The 18,781-nt window shown below is 54.0% G+C and overlaps 1 protein-coding gene and 1 non-coding gene across 2 annotated transcripts in view; one reads left to right on the forward strand and one right to left on the reverse strand.

Annotated features, from left to right (window-relative positions):
* BID (BH3 interacting domain death agonist) overlaps nucleotides 1–18,781 on the reverse strand; it is a 19,964-nt gene continuing 1,183 nt past the window's right edge. Inside the window, exons 3-7 of the mRNA XM_007469526.1 lie at nucleotides 15,773–15,798; nucleotides 6,909–6,946; nucleotides 3,333–3,537; nucleotides 979–1,118; nucleotides 1–291 (exon numbers count right to left, since the gene is read on the reverse strand). Coding sequence (XP_007469588.1) covers nucleotides 1–291; nucleotides 979–1,118; nucleotides 3,333–3,537; nucleotides 6,909–6,946; nucleotides 15,773–15,798 — 700 coding nt within the window. The remainder of the gene's footprint in view (nucleotides 292–978; nucleotides 1,119–3,332; nucleotides 3,538–6,908; nucleotides 6,947–15,772; nucleotides 15,799–18,781) is intronic.
* Nucleotides 16,634–16,706, forward strand: TRNAE-CUC (transfer RNA glutamic acid (anticodon CUC)). The gene has a single exon. It is a non-coding gene; the product is annotated as a tRNA-Glu (tRNA).

The raw sequence follows: 18,781 nt of genomic DNA on the forward strand, positions 1-18,781 counted from the left end.
TCAGAGGGGGGCCGGGGTGGGGAGAGGCGGACACCAAGGGGGGCTAAGAGCCCAGGAGCTGCCACAACTGGCTCTTACGTTTTGGGCTAAGTTCCTCACGTAGGCGAGAAGGTTCTGGTTGATGAAGGTCACTGTGGTGTGAAAGACATCTTGGAGCACAGCTGGCGAGTGGTCAGCCACCTTTTTGGCCACGAGCATGGTCAGCAGGAGCAATGTCTTCTCGCGGTCCACGTCCGCAGGGTAGAGCTGCGTGAGTTGTTCCAGCGCGGCCGCCAGGCACCGCCTCCTGTCCTGCATGGGTGGAAGCAGAGGCGCAGTTACCAGGCCTCCCACGGGGAGGAGGGAAGTGCTGTAAACAGCTGAGGAGGCAAAGCCGGGGGCAGGCGAGGCACACCCCCTCCGCCCCCCCGCGGCGGGTCCTCGTCTCCTGCTTGGAGGCACCTGAGATCAAGGTCAGTCACCACCCAAGGGGTCCAGCCCGGTACATGGGAGCAGGGAGGGGGATGGCGACCTCTTGTCAGGAGAGGCCTCATGCACCGCCAGACTGGAACGGACCTTCCATGCGCCAACACGTGGCAGCAAGAACGGCACGATCAGCCTGTGTCTGATCCACGCTGGCCAGCAAAGTTCACAGGGAGGCTCCCTGACAGACGGGCCTTCCCGAAGGCAGGAGGCTCGACCCGTCGGGCCCAGCCCGAGGGCGTTTCTAGGTCACGGGGGCCCCGCCACCTCAGTGGTCAGCGGAGTGGACATGCTGTTTCAGGACAAGTCGCATCCGTCTCGTTAACCTTTGGGGGCTGTGTCCCCAGACTTGAGTCTCACTGCAGGTTCAGGTTTTCAGCTGTCAAGTGACTTTTTTCCAAGAGACAGTTCGCCCGGCTGACTCTCTCTCCAGCAGTCACGAGCTGAGCCACCTCCCTGGACGCTGGTCTGTCTGCCAGGAGGCAGAGGACAAGCCCCATGGGTTTTCTCACTCACCTCCTCCGACAGGCTCGTGTTACTGAACTGCGCGGCCAGGCCAGCCACCAGCCCCGGGCAGATGCTGCACTCCATCCCGTCCCCAATCTGGGCGAGCTGCCTGGCGATGTCCCGGACCACTTCCTCCTGAGTCTCAGAGTCTAAGGTGCAGACGGTGGGGGGGGGGGGGGGGTCAGATGACGCCCCTCTCACCCCGCTCCCGCTCACCCCGCTCCAGGAAACAGGTGGGTCCTGCATCCACAGCCCAGTGAGGACCGTGTGAACACGGGAACAGGTGCAGGGGCTGGGTGGGAGAAGGACCTGTGATGCCGGGGTAGCCACAACCTGGGCTCGAAGCCCAGCGTCCAACGGCTGTCGGCAGGGGAAGCGGTCAGGACAGAGGCTCCGCAGCCTCTCATCCTGGACTCTGCCTCCTGCCCCCCTCCAACCCCTCCCCAGATGCCACGCTCTTCCTCCCTGGACACCATCTGAGCCCCTCCCCGGGACAGAAGCTTCCAGGGGCTCTGGGCTTCCCAGCTGTGGGCTGACTCCCGGGTACGCAGCTGGGGGCCCAGGGCACGGAGTGACCAGCCCCCTTGCTGCTGCTCCCCACGGCACAGAAAGTGTACGCGCCCCACCTCCAGCCCCTCTCTGCCCGTCACACAGGTGGAAGGCGTGTGGCAGCCAGCCCTGCATTGAGAGAGTTGCTGGCATTGTTTTTCCAACAGCATTTGCTCACTTGTGTCTCTGTGTCACATTTTGGTAATTCTCGCAATATTTCAGACGTTTTCATTGTTATGTATGTATTTGTATGGTGACCAGTGACGGCACTGCTCCAACACGCTGCAGGCTCAGAGGATGGTTAGCGTGCAGCAATGCAGAAGTCCTTTTCATTAAGGCACGAACGCTGTTAAAGACAGCGCCATTGCACACTGAACACACCTCCGTGTAGTGTACACGTAACGTCTACACGTGCTGGGAAACCAGAGGGTCCAAGTGCCGCGCCTTGTGGTCTGGACCCCGACCAACAACCTCGCCCAGCGTCCCTCGGGGTCTGGGTGGGTGCCGGCCCAGGACCTCTGCGGGCACCAAACTCCAGGGGCCGGCGTCCCTCACGTGATCACCTCCACCTCATACAACGCCATCGCACAGCAAATTCAAGTTTTGCTGTGGGGAACTTTCTGGAACTTTTTTCCCCAAGTATTTCCAACCTGTGGTTGGTGGAATCTGCCGGCAGTGCCTGCACAGCCCTGCGCCCGTGGAGTTCCGCGGGCCCGGCTGCAGCCCTGACCTCACTGAGACGTGTCTGTGTGACCCCAACACGAGCCCTCCTCACCCCAAAACCTCCTACTACCCGCCCACCTCTGCTCGGGGACAGGTCACCACTCACCTGCTGAGACCTCCTCGACCTAGGTCGACAGCCCGGCCACGCTCGACCCCGTGGTCCCCTTCATGGCCCAGCCCGTGCGCTTGTCCTGACCCGCCTCCCACACAGCCCCCGACGGCCCCGCTCTCCCACCTCCTCCCGTCCAGCCGAGCGAACAAATCCACTGACAAGTGGCGGCCAGGCCTCCGTTCTGCCCGTTGCTTCCACACCTCCTCAGGCTCCTGACCACACACCACTTCCTACCCAAGCGCCCACCTTGCCCACCTTGTGCGTACAGTCTGAGGGGGGCTTGGTGCAGACGGGGGCCAACGGGGCAGCAGACCTGAGAGCAGAGCTACTCCTGCCCCTTCCCAAAGGGGGCCTAAGGCAACCCTGGCTGGTGGGGACCCCCTGCCGCACTGCTGGCTACCTGAATTAAGACAGCTGGTGGCCCAGAGGCCAGATCAGCCTCGATAGGTCAGTGACCCCACCACCACCACCACCACCACCACCACCAGGCAGCAGACTCCAGCCCAGGCCTCCCAGGAGCGTCAGGAACACATGGGAGCCTGCCCCCAAAGCACAGGCTGGTTCAGGAACCCGACAGAATTCCTCATGGAGCTCCACGATGTGCTGTGCCTGACCCACCTCCAGAGGGGCTCCCAGCCGTCAGCTCCCAGCGGCCTCCGTGGAGGCAGCACTGGTGGCCAAAGCTGAGGCCGGGAGGACAGGACGCACACCTGGAATCTACCACACACGGAGGATGGCCTGGCCCAAGAAAAGAGCCCCTGGTCCCCGCTGCCCTGGTGGTGACCGTGCAGATCGTCATGGCCATAACATACACAGGAGTAAAGCATGGGCGCTGCACAGATGCAAAGAATCCTCACGAGCCCAAGTGGGTTTCAACTGACTGGACTCGGCGAGGCCTGCTCTGCTGGACACGGGGTGGGCCTGAGCCCGAAGGCCCCTCAGCACACATCTGGGCCGCGGAGGCTGGCCCAGCGCCTACCTGTCTCTGCCGCCCCCTCATCACGGAAGTGGCTGCACCAGTTGCCATCCGTCTGCAGCTCATCGTCGTGGGCCGCACGCATGGGCAGCTTGTGGCCCAGCATCTCCAGCTCTTGGTGGCAACGGGAGTGTGGGCAGCTCTGGAGGAAGCTGAACACCAGCAGGCTTGTGGTGCGCTCATCCTGGGGGCTGGCGCCCTTGCTGACCTGAGAGGAGAGTCCTGTGGGAACATGGCCCCAGGCCGGGCAGCCGGGCCCGGGAAGGCCTCCCTGGCCCGGGGCCTGGACACCCTGCCAGTGGGCAGGGGCCAGTCCGCAGGGCCACGTACAGATGCTGAAAAGCTCCAATCCTGCAGAAGGTGACCCATCTGCCGGCAGCCAGCTGGTGCGCCCCGGGGAGGGGGGTCAGGCACGTATGTGTCTAGGTGCCATCCTGGCTCTGCACGCCTGCGCCGGGCCCTGCGTATCTTTTACCAGCCAGAGCCCACGCTCACTGGGAGTGCATCCAGCAGTTAGAAGCTCATCCTCTTCCACCACGTCCTCTGTGGGCCCAGGAGGGTGTTGTGCAGAAGCAGATTTTCAATACAGCCTGGGCAGTAGTGCCCACAGGCAACACCTGCCTCTGGACAGGCCTGGGTGACCTCAGGTAGATAAACCCCCGGCCAAGCCCAAGCGCAGCACCAGGGAGCCAGGAGGGCCACTGCACGTGGCAACAAGAAGGCAAGTGCAGAGCAGGACCCCCCCAGACCTGGGACGAGAGGGCGTCGTGAGAGGCTAGGATGCCGAGACCGCCCAGATCAACACACACAAAACACACGGCCTGAGCTGGGAGAAGTCATGGGAAGAAAATGAAGGTGCAGGTAAAACTTACTTCTAAGTCCATAATGTTTTTCATTAGAAAATACTAGAAAAATATTGATTAGGAAAATCAGAAAACATTGAGAGGACAGTTTTTAGAGGACAAATTGTTTTCAACGAAACGCATAAAATAAGGTGCTTATGTATTGCTATTCAGACTTGACTTCTCCAGAATTACTCCTAAAAGGGGGAAGATGTATGTAAAAGCTCCACTCTACTAAATCTTTACAGCGAGGCCAGTGGCACAAGGCAGCTGAGAAACTCAAGAATGTGCTTTACCTCAGGAGACGTCCTGTCAGGAGAGAAGAGGGGCTGAGGCAGGGCCGCGGTTGGACCGTGTTCCCCCGAGACAGGCCCAGGTGCTGGCCGCCAGGACCTGAGAGCAGGACCTTATTTGGAAATGGGGTCTTTGCAGATGTCACGTTAAGGCCAGGTCATCCTGGATCTGGGCCCTAATCCCACGACCCATGTCTTTACAAGAGAAAGGGGCAGGCTTACAGACACACACAGGGATGCCGGTGCAGACGGAGGCTGGAGCTGGAGAGGCCAGAGCAGACTCCTCAGAGCCTCCAGGGGAACCGACCCTGCAACACCCTGACATCAAGCTTGTGGCCTCCAGACACTTCAGGAAGATACCCAGCCGGTGGGGCTTCCCTGCTGCAGCCGCAGGGAACCAAACCTCGTCTTTCTCACGAGGTTAGTGAACAGGGTCCAAAGTCTGGGTGTGCAGCAGCGGTTGACACCAGCTACACCAGGTCAGGTATCAAACCCAGATGCAGTGACCTCTGCCTCTCCCCCGAAACACAAAGAACAGAAGCGGCCACAGGCGAGAAGGAGAGCGTCCGGTGTTAGAGGGCTCAGGCCCTGGAGCCAAGTGTTTAGTGCCATCCGGCTGGGAAGCGTGTGGACAGACTCCGTTCTGAGCACGTCAAGAACAGGCGGACCTGGACTCCCTAACAGGCAGCCGGTCCAGAAGACCAACAGCATTTAACACCAAGAACAAGCAAGGCTGGTGACAAGCCAAGGATGGACGAGTGACACAAGCTGAATGGATGTCTCAGAAGGTGGAAGATTTGATAGTTGTTTATCCTTTTAGGTCACAGGAAAAAGTATGTTAAGAGAAATGATCAAGACTTAGGAAATCTTGCCGGACATAATACAGATTTCATCTGTAGGATAGGAGGCAAAACTAACTCGTGCTATAAAATCAGTTCCCGTGCAGAGAAAACGATGGAAAGCTGTCCAATGTGTGTGATAAACTAGACTAATCCTGGTGTCCAAACCTGGAGAAAACAGCACCAAACTAACAGTAAAAACAAAACAAACAAATCAATCTCATTTTCTACATATCAAAAAAAATCAAAGAATGCTACAGTATAGATGAACAGCGCCATACAAACAGTAAAAAAAAAAACAAAAACAAAAAAACCAAGCCGTCATGCTCAGTGGTATCAGCAGACACAAGAGGACTCGCACTGCTCCATCCTCTCATCTGTGTGGCCCCTGTAGCATCAAATGCACAGAGAAAAGGGGGCGGTGGTGGCAGAGCGACGCGAGTGCTCTTAATGCCACTGTGCCGGACACTTAAAAAAGGTTAAAATGGGGACTTCCCTGGTGGCGCGGTGGTTAAGAATCCGCCTGCCAATGCAGGGGACACGGGTTCGAGCCCTGGTCTGGGAATATCCCAAATGCCGTGGAGCAGCTTAAGCCCATGCACCACAACTACTGAGCCTGCGCTCTAGAGCCCACGAGCCACAACTACCGAGCCCGCGTGCTCCAACTACTGAAGCCCACACGCCTAGAGCCCATGCGCCACAAGAGAAGCCCACGCACTGCAATGAGAAGCCCATGCACCACCACAAAGACCCAGCACAGCCAATCAATCAATCAAATAAAAGGTTAAAATGGTAAATTTTACTCTAATTAAAAAAAAAAACCTGGAAACAAAATCAAAGGGAAAAAAGAAAATCTATAGCAGGGTGAAATTTCTGACCGGGGAAGAGGAAGCTGCTGGATGTCTCACCGTGAACCTGACTGCGGGGCACGCCTGTGTCTCGGTTTTCTCAGCTTGAAGGAAAGACAGGGGAAAGCAAAGCCCTGGGAGTGTGTCTGCCCTTTTTCCCACTGAAGTCAGGAGAAGCGGCACCTGGGCAGCACCCGAAACCTCTTCTGCTCAAGTAGCTGACATTTCTCCTGAGCTGCTAAGCTGGGAACCACACGGCTCCCAGGCCCGCAGAGGGTTGTTTGAGAAGCGCACACCCAGCCCCCAGGCGCTGTCTGCTCAGAGATGCAGAAACCGGGCCAGGCTCGTGAACCACCTAGTAAGTCCTCAGGCCTGCGGCTGCCCCCACGGGGCTGGTGGGGACACGGAGGGCCCCGGGCTGGGCGCCTGGAGGTGCCACACTGCCTGGCAAAGACAGGAAGAGGGGAAGAGGAGCTTCTGCTGGGCCAGGCGCCACTTTCTCTTTTAAACTCGCTCAAAGCACAAGGCGCCACTTTCTCTTTTAAACTCGCTCAAAGCACAAGGCGCCATCTAGGCCCCATCCTGCTGAGGCAGGGGACTGGCCCATGCGACCTCGGCGACGCTATAGCCCTGAGCCTGTCCTGCACAGGAGTGGGCGGAAGCGGTGCGGGGACAAGGGGGTTTTCCGCCCTGTGCTCCTGAGAGCTGGGATCCGGGGCTCCGCCGCCCACATCCCCAGGACCACCGCCCATCTGACCTTCGAGTCCATGGCCCAGGCAGCGTCGTGGGCTCCAGCTCACAGGGATGCGGGTCGGCAGCCTGGAAGAGGACACACACAGGGTGGGTGCAGGGCCCCACCGGGACACCCCTCCAGGACCCCCTGGGAAGAACAGGGAGCCCTGCTGCCCTCGCCCGCCCACCTCAGCCCAGCCCACAGCCCGAGCTCACTGGTCAGGCAGACGGGGCCGTCTGCTCCCGAACCCTCTCCAAGTCAATACAGTACTTGGAGCAACGGGCTCCCTCCACGAAAAACAGCTGCACGTTTCCAGGGACCCACTGTGTCATTACCACGGCCCCATCACCGCTCTCCCCACCGACCCTTCCCAGCTGCAGCCCCAGAGCACCGAGGGGGTGAGAAAGCAGGCACGCCTGGGCCCAGGGCCACGTGGCTGCAAGGGCTGGTAGGATCAGTCTTGCACAGAAAAATGTGTGTAAAGAAAGAGAAAGAATGTGTATTTGACAGTCACACAAAAGATTCAGGCTTCCAGATGGCATATAAATCCACACTAAATAACCCGGCAGGCATAAACAACTGAGCAGACAAAAAGCCCATGGGAGGCTGAGTTTAAAAAGATTATGCCCCCAACATGGAAAATATAAAAGAATGAGAGCTGTGTGCATCATAGAGACATCCAAACAGACCGGAAATATTTCTGCAGAGCAGTCTCAACAGAATAATCCCACGTTAAAATGTCTGCACCAGTGAATGTGTGTTTACACACAGTATTAGGCTAAACCCAATGAATCGGTCCCCTTGTAGGGCAGTAACAGTCAAATTTGGAACTTCCATACGGTTCCTAAATACACAGGGGTTAAGAAGAGAACAACCAGCTCCTCTCCAGGGAGAAAGGGCAAGGCCCCCCCCCCCAGCCCCCGCCGGGAGCGCAGGCGGGGGCCTTGGGGGCCTGCATCCCCAGGACCCAGGCCACCCACCGGGAGTCGGATGAGCCCACCCTGGGGCCGGGCAGGCTGCAAAGGACGCAGATGAACGTGGAGGGACAGACAGGAAGCAGCAGGACGCTGGCCCGAGGGCCTCCAGGGCAGGAGGCAGAGCTTGCAGGACAGTGTGCCTCCCCTGGGGGAGAGGCCGCAGAAGCCAACCCACGTCCACAGTCACAGCCTCGGCCTCCACCACGCCCTCTCAGGAACGATCTTCCGAAAACCGGGGAGGCCGCCTTCAAGGGGTGACTCACATAAAATCTGCCTTCCGCCTGGACCCTTCCCACTGTCCCCGCAGCCCTGATCCACTGGGCCCATTTCCCGCCTCAACAGACACTTCCACAACATGCTTTAATGCCTTTACATAGTGACCCTTGAACAACGCGGGGGTCAGTGGGCGTAGAATATGGCTGTATCCGCGATCTGCATTCTCCAATTCAACCAACAACAGCCCGTGGGGCATTTACGAGTGAAAAACATCCCCACAGAAGGGGGGCCCATGCAGTTCAAACCCTTGTTGTTCGAAGGTCACCTGTGCATATATGTCTTTATAGCTGCCCCTCTATATGTAAGGATATAGAATGAGAGCAGAACACGGATGCCGACCCAGACGGGATGGATGCACAGGAGAAAGTGCCTCTGCAGGATGGCTGGGCCCCAGTGTTTTCCTCAGAAAGACAGTGGGTTTGGAGAAGGTGGATTTCCTTTTTTTCCTTCTGAAATGAACACTTACTAAAGATTTTATGTAACTGATTATTTAATGGGGGAAACAAAGATGCTAAAGCCACTCATCACACAAGCACCCACGGCAGAGCACCTGTATTTCTGTGGACAAATCACCTGCATCAGCATCCGTTTTCTGCAGCTCACAGAGGCGTAAAATAGCTCAAAGACAAGAAAAGCAGAAACGGTGAGCTGGCCAGAATATCCAGGTTTTTTGCCCATTTCAAAGTCTTTCACAGATTTCCTGACAGTCTCCGGACTGGTAATGATCTCAAAGATTATTCTTTGACACACACAAACAGGGCGGGTCTCATAAAAATGTTAATTAACCAGCCATGCCTCCTAGGTTTCTTTTTCAAATTCAGATTAAACAACTACTAATGCCACAAGATCAGCTTCTGTCTGGAAATTCTCACCAGGAAGCTCAGCCTGGACTCTGCTACCCCGAGGGCGGGCAGGAGCACCAGGCCAAGCAAGTCCACAGGCTCCACCTGTGGCCCCTCTAAATGTGTGCGGAGAAAAGGAAGCCCAGCCAGGGGAACAGGGGCCATGGATCCAGACACTTGCACGTGGCAGAGACTCAAATGCAGGCAGGGGGTGGGGAGCTTTGCAGAGGAGGCCGCGGGGGAAGCAGGGGGCCCGCTGGCCGTGGCTCCCTGTGCGATGGCGTCCTCTGTGTCGCCCCACGGTGGAGGCACAAACAGAAAGGAGAGAAGCTGTCCGGTATCAATCGAGTCCTGAAGTTATTTTTAGCTCCCTGGACTGTCCCAGAGAGCACTCTGACTTGACCTCCCGGGCTGGTGGTCACTGTGGAGGGCTGGGGGAAGGGGCCGGGCAGGCTGCTCTGCCACCGTCCACTCGTATATTCAGTCCCGGCCTCTCTTACTCGGGTCCCTACTTATCTCAGATTCCCTGGCCCGCAGGAAGCGACCTTCCCACCACGGAGGGCGGGGACCCCAGGGCCAGACTGGCTTTCCTGGGGGGCTCTGTAGCCATCACTCCCTACAGGCAGCTCAGTTCTGTGACAAGTGGCCTGTCACAGTCAATCACACAAGCATCACTCAGAAATAGGACATTCTGAGGAAGGCTCTCAAGTTGTCCAATTATATTACATCCTGGTAAAAAGAACGAAGGACAGTAGGCAGTTTCTCACCAACTTATACACAGAATTACCGTTTGTTCTAGTAACTCTGCTTCCGGGTACGTGCACACCTACCCTCCTGGCTGCGTCACTCACCACAGCACAGGTGGTGACAACGCAACATCCACTGATGGGTGAGTGGGTGGACACACAGTGTGTCCATCACGCGGTGAGTCTCGTTCAACCCCAGAGAGGAGGAGGTTCTGGCACCTGCTGCACAGGGAGGAGCTTGAGGGCACTGAGCTGAGTGACATGAGCCAGACGCACAAGGGCAGCTGCTCCTCTGCTGGAAAGTGGACTGTTGGCCCGGGGCGGGAAGATGCGAGGGTCCTGGAGAGGACGGGGGTGGTGGCATCTCAGTGCGGGGGACATTCGGAAGTGGTTACAGTGGAAAATTTTATGTATATTTTACCACACACACAACAAAGAAGGAGATTCTGGCACCTGCGACAATGTGGAGGAACCCTGAGGATGTTACACCGAACAAAACAAGCCAGACGCAGAAGGACACACACCGCCTTGCCCCACTTACATGAGAAATTGTGCCTGTTTTCTAGAGAATTATTAATTCCTATTAATGCCACTGAGCTGTACACTTAAACTGATTAAAACGGTAAAATTTTAATCTATTTTACCACAATAAAGTTTGAAAGAAAACACCCCCCACAGAGTCGTCTTCTTGAACCTATGCAAATAGCAGTACCATCACACAAAATGAGGAAACTTGGAAAGAACTCTGTCAGGAAGAACTAGATGTCATTTCCGTCTACCAGGTTTTTATGGGTTACAGACAGTTGAAGAAAGAGAAAGTTTCGTGTGTCTAGAGAACAGAGATGGAAACGTCAGCAATGTTCCGAGCAAACCACCAGTTTCCCACCTTGGTCTGTGGGTCCCAGCAGCTGCGCCCATGCCGTCTGCATCCAGAAGAGCCTGGAAACCCTGACCTGCACCCTGGGTGAAGCTCTGAGTTGTTGAAGCCAGGAGAACACAAAAGCCTGTTTGTGAAGTTTCACTGGTTCCAAGCACCTAGTACCAGTCCTTTCCACAAGTCTCTGATTCCGTCCTTCTTTGCTGAGGACACACACGAAAAGCCCCAACTCACCCCCAGAGGGCACAGGCTGCCGGGGGTGATTCACGTGTTTCTCTAACTGAAAACATCAGAACGGAAGGGGTCAGATTCTCTTTTGGGGCTCAGAACGTTAAAAAACGTGATCAGGGCTTCCCTGGTGGCGCAGTGGTTGAGAGTCCGCCTGCCGATGCAGGGGACACGGGTTCGTGCCCCAGTCCGGGAGGATCCCACGTGCCGCGGAGCGGCTGGGCCTGTGAGCCATGGCCGCTGAGCCTGTGCGTCCGGAGCCTGTGCTCCGCAACGGGAGAGGCCACAACAGTGAGAGGCCGCGTACCACAAAAAAAAAACAAAAAAACCGTGATCAGTGTTTCCCCTGAGAATAAAGGCGTCCCCATATAGCACACAGCTTCTGAAACATTTAAATGAGTAACGGTTTCCTGTAAACATAACCAAAGCAGCCTCATAACAGTAGCACTTCAGACAAATCTGATTAATTGTATAATCGCTCTCTTTATAAGTATAAGGTAAACGGCCTTTGGGATTCTCCAGGGGCACTCTGGGAAGTCTCAATAATAGTTTTAGGTGTAAAAGATATCCTGAAAACATTTTTGTTTTCTAAATTCAGGGTCCAACCTTTGGAAGCTCTGTCAGAGTCCACTTGGGCACTTAAGATGGGGTCACGGATGCCTGAGCAACAGGACATGGTTATCAATGAACGAAACTAAGAAAACCTTAAGCTCCTCGTAAGTGATCAACCTTTGTTCTTTGTGGGGCTGTTTTCCCCCTTAAAACATAAAGCATCAAAAATTATTGTTTTGGGGACTTCCCTGGCGCTCCAGTGGTTAGGATGCCGTGCTTCCACTGCAGGGGGTGTAGGTTCGATGCCTGGTCAGGGAACTAAGGTTCCACAAGCTCCGCGGTGCGGCCAAAAATAAACAATTAAAAACAAAAAACAGGGCTTCCCTGGTGGCGCAGTGGTTGAGAGTCCGCCTGCCGATGCAGGGGACACGGGTTCGCGCCCCGGTCCGGGAAGATCCCACGTGCCGCGGAGCGGCTGGGCCCGTGAGCCATGGCCGCCGACCCTGCGCGTCCGGAGCCTGCGCTCCGCAACGGGAGAGGCCACAGCAGTGAGAGGCCCGCGTACCGCAAAAAAAAAAAAACAAAAAACAAAAAACAAAACCAAAAAAACTCGTTTTGACAGTAAAGGAGGCAAGACCATCCAAACAAGCAAACTTTTGCTAAAATTGTGAGATTTCATAGCTGCTTCTCAGACTCAGACATTTAAGAGATTTACAAAAACATGAAACAATGTTCTCACTAAAAACCTTGTTTTGTAAAATACAGTACTCTTAAAAAATATTCGTTAAGCAACAGGCATTGATATTTTCAAACAAATCAACAATATTTGAAAATTTTCTCCAGTCTTACTTTCTCACACAGAAAATAGATAAAAACCACTTAATCGAAAGCTTTTCAGGGGGGCTTCCCTGGTGGCGCAGTGGTTGAGAGTCCGCCTGCCGATGCAGGGGACGCGGGTTCGTGCCCCGGTCCGGGAAGATCCCACATGCCGCGGGGCAGCTGGGCCCGTGAGCCATGGCCGCTGAGCCTTCGAGTCCGGAGCCTGTGCTCCGCAACGGGAGAGGCCGCAGCGTTGAGAGGCCCGCGTACTGCAAAAAAAAGCTTTTCAGGGTCCTCAGTAATTTTTATGTGTAAAAGAGAGACCAAAAAGTTTGAGGGCGGGGTGAAGACCCCCTTTCCTTGAAAATAAAAGCACATATACAACAGTTTTTCTCTGTCATCCATTTTAATTAAGACTCAACCCAAGTGACTGACCTTCCTTCACAGAAAACCAGGTGTCCGGGTGTCACACAGCTCAGACGCTATCTCCAGCAGCACACGTGCCCTGGACGTCCCCACGGTGCAGACACGCTGAGCGACACCAGCCAGAGACGAAGCCTCTGCTGAGGACACTGAAAACACTTGAACTCACACCTGGTCCCACTGCGTCGCTATATCCTGTCGTACTTAGAAATTACCTAGGTAGACAGTGATTGCCATCATCAACTCAATTTAATGTGCGTCCAAGCTGTACCCTGGAATACTGTTAAAGTAAAAGCAATGTCAGAATTCTATTCAACTCAGTTGAAAACAAATTTACATTTCTCTTAACTTTAAACATCATGTGAGAGTAAATATTCGCTGATTTGATAAGTAAGCCTGTAGAAGTTCAGGGAGAAACCAATTACAATAAAATGGATCAACGTTATATTGAGATCTTGACTATTACATGTAATCAATGTTAAGTAGAAATGCTGATAAACCAGAGAAAAGACACAGCTTTTTAAAACCCCAAATTATTCATTTATCCTCATTTGCCAAAGATTTATCTTAATTATGTGAGCCTGCATTCTTTTTTGTGACACAGTTGATGTATAGGTTAAGGTGTACAACATAGTGATTCACAATTTTTAAAGGTTATACTCCATTTATAGTTATTATAAAATATTGGCTGTATTCCCTGTGGTGTACAATATTATCCTTGTAGCTTATTTATTTTATACATAGTAGTTGGTACCTCTTACTCCCCTCCCCGTCTTGCCCCTCCCACATCCCTCTCCCACTGGTGGCTACTGGTTTGTTCTCTGTACCTGCGAGTCTGTTTGTACACCTGTATTCTTAAAACGTTTCCGAGTTTGGACTTCCTTGGTGGCGCAGTGGTTAAGAATCCGCCTGCCGATGCAGGGGACACGGGTTCAAGCCCTGGTCTGGGAAGATCCCACATGCCGCGGACCAACTAAGCCCGTGCTCCACAACTACTGAGCCTGCGCTCTAGAGCCCGCGAACCACGACTACTGAGCCCACGTGCCACAACTACTGAGCCCACGTGCCACAACTACTGAAGCTCACGCTCCGCAACAAGAGAAGCCACCGCAACGAGAAGCCCGTGCAGTATAACGAAGAGTAGCCCCCCGCTCGCCGCAACTAGAGAAAGTCCGCGCACAGCAACGAAGACCCAATGCAGCCAAAAATAAATAAATAAATAAAACTTGAGTTTCTTTCTGTGCATTTTAAATTTTTTAAAAGTCTAATGCGTTTAAATTATTAGAAATGAGATTTCCAGATTTTATGGAAATTTTAGAAATATTTATATAAGCATTTATGTAGGTCCACAAGCCAATGAGAACAGAGTTCCTCCAATCAGAGACACTTCACAACCTAACTACCTAATGATGAGAAAACGTTTTGCACATTTACACACCAAGAGGCCAAGGCCTCACTGAATTACAGACCCACAGGGCACACGGAGTCGGTCCCACAACTTCAGGGCCAGGTCAAGAGTAAACACAGAAACACCAAGGCTCACGGGTCCGGATGTCAAGGAGTGGTTCTCCGTGGTGGCACAAAATAGGGAGCGTGGGAGGCAGGGAGACGCAAGAGGGAAGAGATATGGGAACATACGTATATGTATAACTGATTCACTTTGTTATGAAGCAGAAACTAACACACCATTGTAAAGCAATTATACTCCAATAAAGATGTAAATAAATAAATAAATAAAATAAAATAAAAATTCTGAACTGAGCTCAAAAGAGACCAAGGACGCAAACCACCGTCTGACCACCCAGATTCTCTGTCCTCTCCCACTCAACACAGAGTAGACCTCTGACACCTGCCCACAAGGACCACAGTCAGCAAAGGCACCAAAGGAGTAACTGGTGCACGTGTGCGAACGCAAAACCCAGCCAAACACAGGACAGAGGGAGCCATTCCACTGGCCCTGAGACGTGGCCTCTGGGGGCTGAGACCCACCGGCACACTTCCAGGGATGGCCCCAAAACTGCCAGCCAAAGAAAATGGAGAAACCATGACTTTCATACAAATACAAAACAATAAAATGAACACATGTCCAAGATTTTAATTATTAGCTCATTAATTAATAAGGGAACCAGTAAGATAGATGATACAACCAGTTTCTAGATAACGTGGATTTCTAAGGCGCCCGCCAGGTCTGCTGAGATCACGTAGACAGTCCTTCCCCCGAAGTGGGTGAACAGGGTCAGCGCAGAGCCACAGGAGGCCCAGGCCAGTGTCCACGTGGGCCCCTTCTGACGATTCGTGGTGGGGTGGGAGCTGCCACTCACCCAGAACGCAGTGTGGCCTCACTTCCAGCCCCTCGCCACCTGGATTCGCCAGGACAAAAGCTGGAGTGTGGACGCTGGTCTGTCTCTCTGGCTCCTCTGCGCCGAGCTCTCCGTCCCTCAGGCCTCCCCAGACGCTGGGCACATCCTCAGAAACCCCAGTGCCTGCTCTGCTCCTCGGCCCTCCCCTCCATCCCACAGGCCTGGGAACCACTGGCTTTCAATCCTGGCTGCACATACTGGGAGCAACTGAGAGACTTTAAGATACGGATATGACAGGATCTTACACATGGGAAAGCCCCAGGAACCCACTAAAGCACCCCTGGCAGTAATAAATGAGTTCACCAGCTGCAGGACACAATCCCTGCAAGATCTGCTGTACTTCCACGTGCCCGCAATAAACAACCCAAACACGAAACTGAGAAACAGAGCAGCATCAAGAGAAATGAGATACCTCGGAACACACTGAACAGAAGATGTTTAAGACTTGCACAGCGAAAACTACGAACGTCGTCGAAGGAGAGTAAAGATCTAAATAAATGAAATCGTTCCTGTCCATGGACTGGAAGATTTATTCCATCCCACCAGTGGGAGCCCCCACCAGACACCCACAGACTCAACACAATTACCCTCAGGCTCCCAGCTGGCTTTTTCGCAGAAAGTGACAAATGGCTCCTGTTTCATGAGGAAATGCAAGGGGCACAGAATAGCCAAAGTAAAAAAGAACAAAACTGGCGGACTCACACTCCCCAACTTCAAAACTTATGACTGAGCTACAGTAATTGAGACAATGTGGTACTGGCAAAGGATAACCTCACAGATCAATGGACCAGAAATGACAGTCCGTAAATAAACCCTAATATTTATGGTTCATCAACCTCTGACAAAGGGGCCAAGACCAGGGTACAGAACAGGCTTTTCAGCAAATGGTGCCGGGACAGCCGGGTATCGCCGGGTGACAGCATGAATCGGGGCCCCTACCTCATATCATATACAAAAACCAACTCAAAACATGTCATAGGCCTAAATATAAGAGCTAAAACCATTAAAAAAAAAAAAAAAAAAAAAAAAACCTCTCAGGAGAGAACAAAGGAATAAAACTTTATGACCCTGGGAGAGGCAGTGATTTCTTAGATATGACACCGAAAGAACAAGTTATACAAGAAAAAAATAGATAAAATGGACTTCTTGAAAATTAAAAACCTTTGTGCTTCAAAGGAAATGGATCAGTGAAAACACAACGCACAGAACGGGAAAAAATGCTGCGAATCATTTACCAGACAAGGGACTTGTACCCAGAATATACAAAGAATTCTTGTTAACAACAATAAAAAGACAACCCAGTTAAAAATTGGGCAAAAGATTTTAATAGGATCCAAAGATATACAAATGGTCAACAGGCATATGAAAAGACGCTCAACATCATTAACCACTACGGAAATGCAAATCAAAACCAAAATGAGGGCTTCCCTGATGGCACAGTGGTTGGGAGTCTGCCTGTCGATGCAGGGGACACGGGTTCATGCCCCGGTCTGGGAAGATCCCACATGCCGCAGAGCGGCTGGGCCCGTGAGCCATGGCCGCTGAGCCTGCGCATCTGGAGCATGTGCTCCGCAATGGGAGAGGCCACAACAGTGAGAGGCCCGCGTACCGCAAAAAAAAAAAAAAAAAAACCAAAATGAGAGGGGAATTCCCTGGCGGTCCAGTGGTTAGGACTCTGCACTCTCACTGCTGAGGGCTCAGGTTCAATCCCTGGTTGGGGAACTAAGCTCCCCACAAGCCACGTGTGCGGCACAGCCCCAAAAAAAAGAAAGAAAGAAAGGAAAAAAACCCACAGTGAGATACCCCTTCACACCCACGAGGACGGCTAGAACCAAAAGGATAATAGCAAGTGGTAGCGAGGATGTGGAGAAGCCGGAAGCCTCATACCATGCAGGTGGGAATGTAAGATAGCGCAGCCACTTTGGAAAACAGGCTGCAGCTCCTCAGAATGCTAAACAGAGGTATCACAAGACCCAGCAATTCCACTCCTCGGCACGCATATATACAAGAGAAATGGAAACACACGTCCACACAGAAACTTGTACACGAATGTTCATCATGACATTATTTGAGGTAGCAAAAAGCCGAATGTCTATCAACTGGTGAATGGATAAGGAAAATGTAGTATATTCATAAAATGGAATATTTATTTGGCCATAAAAGGGAATGAAATTTGAAACACTGGATAAACTCAAACATTATGCTGAATGAAAACAATCTAGTCAAAGAAAACCACAGATTGTATGACTCCATTTATATGAACTTCCCAGAATAGGCCACTCCATAGAGAAAAAAGTAGATAAGGGTCACCTGGGGCTGTGGGGATAAGGGGACTGGGGGGTGATTGATAATGTGTGTGGTTTCTCTGGGGGCTGTTGAGATGCTCTAAAATTAGATTGTGGTGATGGCTGCACAACTCTGAGAGTAAACTGGAAACCACTTTAAATGGGCAGATTTTATGGTATGTGAAATATCTCAATAAAGAGGTTTTAAAAAAAGCAGCCCAAGGGAGGGTGGAATAAAGAGGGGGAGCCACCCCGTCACACAAGCCCCAGAAGTGAAACCCACCCCCCAGTGCAAAAAGCCTCCGAGTCCCAGTGTCCTCGTCCACCGCCGCCCGACCTGCCTAAGAGGTGTGTGCACACAGGGTGCAGCAAGACGGCCCGCAGGGGCCGGTGTGCCGGGGGCCGCTCCAGAGCGTCGGGGTGGGCCTCTGTCCCAACAACCTCCCTCGCCTTGCAGCCAGGGAGAAGAAAAGGGATGTCCCACGGCCCTCCTGGTGACCCGGACCCCTGGCCCCGGAAGAGCCCTTCCCCACGCGTGGCAGCCCCGCTCCCGGCCGCCACATCCTTCCACCGCGGCAGAAGGTCCCCGGGCCCCACGGCACTCGTGTGCCTGAAGGTGACCAGCCCCTCTCCAACCTGCTCTGTGGGCCGGAGGGGCCTCGTTTCCTCCCCGCCCGCTGAGGGAAGGGGGGTAACTGCAAACGAGCCACTTCCTCATTGTCCCAGTGGTGGCTTCTAGAACCCTGGACACAAATACACAAAAGCCAACCGAGAACTCAATCTGCAGCAGAACCTCCAGAAGTGGTTGCTCTGTGGTTCACCTAGATGATCACGTCTGCTGTTCACTGGAAACTTCCCCATTCAGCCCAGCACAGGCAGGAAGAGGAGGGAGGGAGAGGACCAGGTCGGGCACTGGGGAAAAGGCCCAGAGAGGGTCCACGGCACCGCCCCACGCTTCCCCCAGCCCCTAAGGCTGCCCGCAGGGAGGGGTCTGCGGAAAGGCCAGGCCCTCCGCACCACCGTCCCGGGCCTAACAGGTGCAGGGGAGCAGGGCTGGGACGTGGGGCGGCGGCCGGGAACCCAGGCAGCGCAGCCCCGCAGGGAGAGCCGGGGCTCTGGGGCGGCAGGGTACTCAAGCGTCTCGTCTCGGGATCAGCATTCGTCCAGACACAAAGCTCTGCCCGCGTGTCCCGCCCAGTGAGCTCCGCGGGTGCTTTGGGCGAGCACACGTGTGACCCCCGGGGGGCCCAGGTGCTGCTGTCAGATCCTGTGCAAGGGAGGCCCAGCGGGGTGGGGGGCACTCCGGGCCTCCACTCCCTCCACAGCCCCCACCTGACGTCCGGCCACCAGAGGTGCAGCCACAGAAGCACCTGCCACAGCTCTGGGGCGAGGCTTCTCAGGGCCGACAGTCCAGACGCGGCGTCCCGGGCACCAGCGCACGACGCGAGCTCCTCCGTCGGAGCACAGGCCCCACCCCTCCCCCGCCACAGGCAGGCGGCCGCAGCGCCCGGC

Source organism: Lipotes vexillifer, unplaced genomic scaffold, assembly GCF_000442215.2.
Source record: "Lipotes vexillifer unplaced genomic scaffold, Lipotes_vexillifer_v1.1 scaffold395, whole genome shotgun sequence".
In the NCBI taxonomy this organism is placed as follows: Eukaryota; Metazoa; Chordata; class Mammalia; order Artiodactyla; family Lipotidae; genus Lipotes; species Lipotes vexillifer.